This window comes from Piliocolobus tephrosceles, chromosome 7 (assembly GCF_002776525.5).
Source record: "Piliocolobus tephrosceles isolate RC106 chromosome 7, ASM277652v3, whole genome shotgun sequence".
In the NCBI taxonomy this organism is placed as follows: Eukaryota; Metazoa; Chordata; class Mammalia; order Primates; family Cercopithecidae; genus Piliocolobus; species Piliocolobus tephrosceles.
The window spans coordinates 49,411,987-49,417,180 of record NC_045440.1 but is presented as its reverse complement, the minus strand read 5'-3'; the positions used below and the strand labels follow the sequence as shown (position 1 = coordinate 49,417,180).

Sequence of the window (5,194 nt, the reverse complement as noted above, 5' to 3'; positions counted from 1 at the left end):
CCACCAGCGTGCACTCACCCTGCTTTCTAGCTCGCATATACACCCGCAGGTACAAGTTCTGGAAGCTTACCAAGAGACCCATAGGAGAAAACGGTGCTCAACTTCTCAACATCTTTAGGAGATGTTAGTTGTGTCATCTCATCTGTGCCTCAGAACAAGATTTGTTTGGAAACCAGAGTTCAGCACAACTAAACACGCGGTAAAGAATGGATTCCCAACTTTAGACTTCCACTTTCCAGTGGCCCCGAGTGTTGAAAGATAAAGGAGACTTTGCAGGTGACAAGATGAGCCCTATTTGAAGGCACCTGCTCTAATCTCGCATTTGAAAGAGTGGTCCTGGAATTTCATAGGAAACTTTGAGTTTATATTCAGACTGAAAAACATAATTGCACTTGAGCAAGGAAACCGTGGGTATGGTTTAGATGAGGAAGATATTGCCTGTCGAGCAAACTTAGAAGTTGTGTATTGATTGCAAAACTACTGGTCACTTGAAGAAACAGAAGCAACAATTCCCCAAATATCTGCGTTGCTCAAAGAAGAAGGAATAAACATGTTGACATAGTTTTAGAGATCATAAGATCTAGTGCATTCTAATTATCATTAGTATCTGATTTAATACCTGGTAAGAAATGCTCTCTTAGTGGGATGGTGACATAAATGAATGTTATGGTATGTGTAAGCATCTTAAAATGTTTAGGAAAAAAATCCTGTAATTTAAGGTATTATTATGACTACTATACTCTGATGAGAGTTTTGTTCTGTTATTGTTTTTCTTAAAACACTTTCATTTCTGGGAGAAGAATAGGTATTCTTCTAGTAAACATCTAGTAAACATTTTTGATAAATATTCAAAAACAATGCAATAGCTGGTATACACAATACTGATTTTGTCCCTTTCCATAAGTTTGAATTTGATTTAGTCTCTGTTCAGTAAGTTTGAATGCATTGCAAACAATCGTTCTGTAAACAATCAAAAGGTGAGTGTATATTTTTAAAGATAAATAAAAATATGGCAGGAAAAAGTCTACTCTTGATTTTTTTGTTTACTAAAAAAATTTTAATGAGTCTTACAAACTTAGATGATTATTAAAGTCTATAGAAACAGTTATAAGTCATGGACATTATAATAAGTTTAAATTTTATTTAACAGAAGAACTTTCCCCTAAAGTTAAATTTTGTTTTAGTTGCAAGACAATAAAGCTATCAAGAGTCAATGGATACATTTTGTAAAACCAAAGAAGAGTGAAAGATCTTAAGAGAGCATCTGGTTCATGCACCATTCTACAGATATGTTCTGCAGGACACATTTAGAGCATTCCAAGAAGATGAAAATCTGTTCTTGAATTTTCTTCAGTTTCATTTAATATTGTATTCTAGAATTTAAGAAATGTTTAGCAATAAAAGTTTTCTTATGGCTAATATTTGATCCTTTGGGTAATAAACTAACTTTTTAAAATTTTTATTTCAGCTGAGATGGAAAAATGGCTAACCAACATCCCCTCTGCTACCATTTTATATACATGAACAGAGTACATCATTCTTCATGCAGGCTTTTCTTCCCCAACCACTAACAGCTCTTGCTTTTTAAGAGGTTTGTGTGTGTGTATATGCGGTTACATGTAACATGAAATTTACTATTTTAACCATTTTAAGTGCTTAAATCCACCTCCAGAACTTTTTCATCGTCCCCAATGGAAACTCTACCCATTAAATATTAACTCACCATTCCCTCCTCATCCTAGCCCCTGGCAACTACCATTCTACTTTGTCTCTATAAATCTGACTAAGTACCTCATATACGAGGAATCATACAATATGTGTCCTTTCGTGCCTGACTTATTTGACTTAGTGCAATGTCCATAAATGTTCATCTATGTGTCAGAATTTTCCTCCTTTTTAAGGTTGAATAATACTTCATTGTATGAATACGCCACATTTTGTCTATCCATTCCTCCATTGATGGACTCTTGCATCTGTCTTTTGACTGTTGTGAATAATGACACTATGAACATTGTTGTACAGGTTCCTGCTTTCAGTTCTTCTGAGTATGTATTTAGAAGTAGAATTCCTGGATCATACAATAATTGTGTTTAATTTTTATGAAGCGCCATCATACTGCTTTCCAGTGACTAACAGTTGTTTTTAAAATCATAACCATTATATTGTTTCCTACTGTTTATTTGCTGAATCTTTTTTCCCAAAGTTTTTAGTGTTTCTCTTTAAATGTGGTTCTCCAAACCAGATATCTCACAAAAGCCTGTACTGACCTCTAGGATGAGGTGTGATTTTTCCATTCCTAGATGCTGTCTTCTGTTATACACACGCAGGTTTTGTCCTTGTTTGTTAAAATGCTCAATCATAGTTTTGTCTGGTTTCCAAATAAATTTTCCCCAACTTCCTCCCATACTTGGTATTTGGGCTTTTATATTATCAAGACCAGGCAATAACCCTTCCACCTACATTCTCAAACGGGCATTGGAACACAAATAATTAACTCGGTATTTATAACCATGGTCCTTTGTACAATAATGTGTATGAGCAAGTATCTTTGTGTGTATATATCCTTTAAATAAAAATGTCCTTCCTCCAAACTATTACTGAATACTTGCATGTCAATTTTTACATAATCCTCAAAAGAGCCATATTGGGTGCTAAAATATGCTTTAAAGCTTTTTTATTGGAAAACTGGTGACTCTAGTTTCCAAAATCTGGCTTATGAATTCATGAAGCCTAAAGTGAAATGAAAATCGTTACCTAGTTCTCATGAAGCTGACATCTATTCCCGGGGAAAAGAAGTTGTAAATCTCATGAATGCCATAGTAAAAATACCGAGAAAAAGTTACCATTTTTTAATCTTACCATTCTTATTTTGAGTCATATTTCTACCAGCCTTGTAGAGTTTAGAATCTGACACCACTATCATTATTCCAGTAACTTGGCTAACATTTTCATATTTTTTCCCTAAACATGAGAATTCCTGTTTGGAGGGTATGCTAATTCTTTAATTTCTATTAAGTTAAGGGTCATTAATCTCAAAACAGGAAAGTCTTCTATTGACAATTACCTATTTGATGTCTTTGATGTTGTTTGTCTGTAAACTTATTGCAAAATTTAAGTTAGAACTTAACGATTAAAGATTCATTTTTGTTATGTCTATTTTATTCTTTCAGTTAATAAATTTGAAGTGAACTGTCTTATAAAGCTTTTTTATAGCTTGGTGGGAGCAGTAGAGAGGCAAGGTCTGGTTATTGGACTGGATCGTAATGCATTTCGAAACATCCTGCATGTGACATTTGGAATGACAGATGACATGATTATGGACAGAGGTAAGAGACACGCAAGATTCAAATTAGCCAAATCCAGCCATAACTGGAAAAAAAAAAAAAAAGTTTGGTGCTTGGATATCCTCTTGGTAGGAAGCTTAGTGTTTTGCATTCCCAGTGTCATTGGAATATACAAATTTAATTTTGAAAAGATCACAGGAAAGGAGGTAATATCGGCTTTGTTTTGTGTATTTAAGAAGAAGACAAAGTCATGTTGACTACCTTTCTCTTACCTTATATCAGAAAACCTAAAACATTTCGATTTCTACTTAATAAATATAATAAATAGAATAGTTTTAAAAGGACATTTAAATTCTTTCCATCACAGAAAATATTTCCATGACAAGATATAATTCTATGCATCAAGTAATGACTTGAGTAACAAAAATATAAAGTATTTTATTTATATTAGTATATTTAACATATCTAATTAATATGACCAACTTATTTTATAGCAACATACTTATTATTAATTAATGATCAATATACTTAGACATTGAGAACTGTATTTGTTCCCACAAAAACATTTTTAAAATTGAATGTTTAATAAAACAGTTTCATGATATTATGATGTCTTAGTTTCCTCTTTCATCAAATGAGAATATTGGACTGTACAAACTGAAGTGTTCTCTTAATTTTAAAAGTGAGTGATGCCAACGTAGATTCTTTACTGAGAATTATCATGCAGGACAGGTGTTCCATTTAACCTCTTTCCCTTTAGTATTCCGAGGTTTTGATAAAGATAATGATGGCTGTGTAAATGTATTGGAGTGGATTCATGGATTATCAGTATTTCTTCGAGGATCTTTGGAAGAAAAAATGAAATGTAAGATTGCAGGTTGTCCTATTGGTTTGTACTTTATGAATAACATATCTAAAGCACTTAAATCAGTGTCCTTCAACCCAGACAGTAAAGTGGGTTTGTTGGTTGGCTGGCTAGTTGGTTTGAATCCCACAGGCCTATTTTATGGAATGAATTCAAGTCAATAAAATATGAAATAAAGTTAATAAAAAGAAAATTCAAGTGATTCCGAGGAGTAATTTATGCCAAGGAAGACTCCATAGGCATTACTACACATGCTAATTATGTACATATACATTTATGTATTGAGCATTTGACAGATTTTACTTGAATTGTAACCATAAAACTAGAGAGTATTGATTCTAGTGTTCTTATTCTTAATTAACTCAGTTAATTCTGATGAACTCTGCTTATGAGCCATATTTCAATCAGTTTTCCAAGAGTTTCAAGGTGAAGATATTCAAGTTACTGTTCCTTGGTATGCTTTTTCATAATTGAGAGTCAGGAAATATTTTCTAAAGATTATTGTATATATCCTCGTATACATTGACACTTACAATGGAAATCAGGCTGCACGAAGACCTGTGGGGTTGATACAGCATCAAGATAGAACTTGACCCTGAAAACTTTATCAGAGAAAATATTACCTTACTGATAGCATCAAATTCAAAATTTGTTATTTTTTTAAAAGATTGTTTTGAAGTGTTTGATTTGAATGGTGACGGATTCATTTCAAAGGAGGAAATGTTTCACATGTTGAAGAACAGCCTTCTCAAACAGCCATCTGAGGAAGACCCTGATGAAGGAATTAAAGATTTGGTTGAAATTACTCTTAAGAAAATGGTAAATATGGGTAATGTCAAGTTTTTTATTAAAATTTGTGGGCCAGATACGGGCTAGAAATAAGAATTTAAATTATAATAATTTTCTGTTCCCTGCTTGCTTAAATAAAACACATAAATTATGCTCCTCGTTATAATATCAATAGTTCTTTTCAATTTCACCGCCCAACCTCTTATTTTTCTAGCACTTTTTTTTTTTTTTTTTTTTTTTTTTTTTTTTTTTTTTT

The 5,194-nt window shown here is 32.7% G+C and overlaps 1 protein-coding gene across 4 annotated transcripts in view; it reads left to right on the top strand.

The window, feature by feature from the left end:
• Positions 1–5,194, top strand: part of EFCAB1 (EF-hand calcium binding domain 1) — a 36,888-nt gene that overhangs the window by 514 nt on the left and 31,180 nt on the right. For 2 of the 4 annotated variants that reach the window (XM_023190595.1, XM_023190594.2), the window contains exons 2-4: positions 3,171–3,326; positions 4,045–4,149; positions 4,817–4,968. In XM_023190595.1, coding sequence (XP_023046363.1) covers positions 3,171–3,326; positions 4,045–4,149; positions 4,817–4,968 — 413 coding nt within the window. The remainder of the gene's footprint in view (positions 1–3,170; positions 3,327–4,044; positions 4,150–4,816; positions 4,969–5,194) is intronic. The other 2 variants (XM_026456201.1, XM_023190596.2) reach the window with 1 other exon arrangement.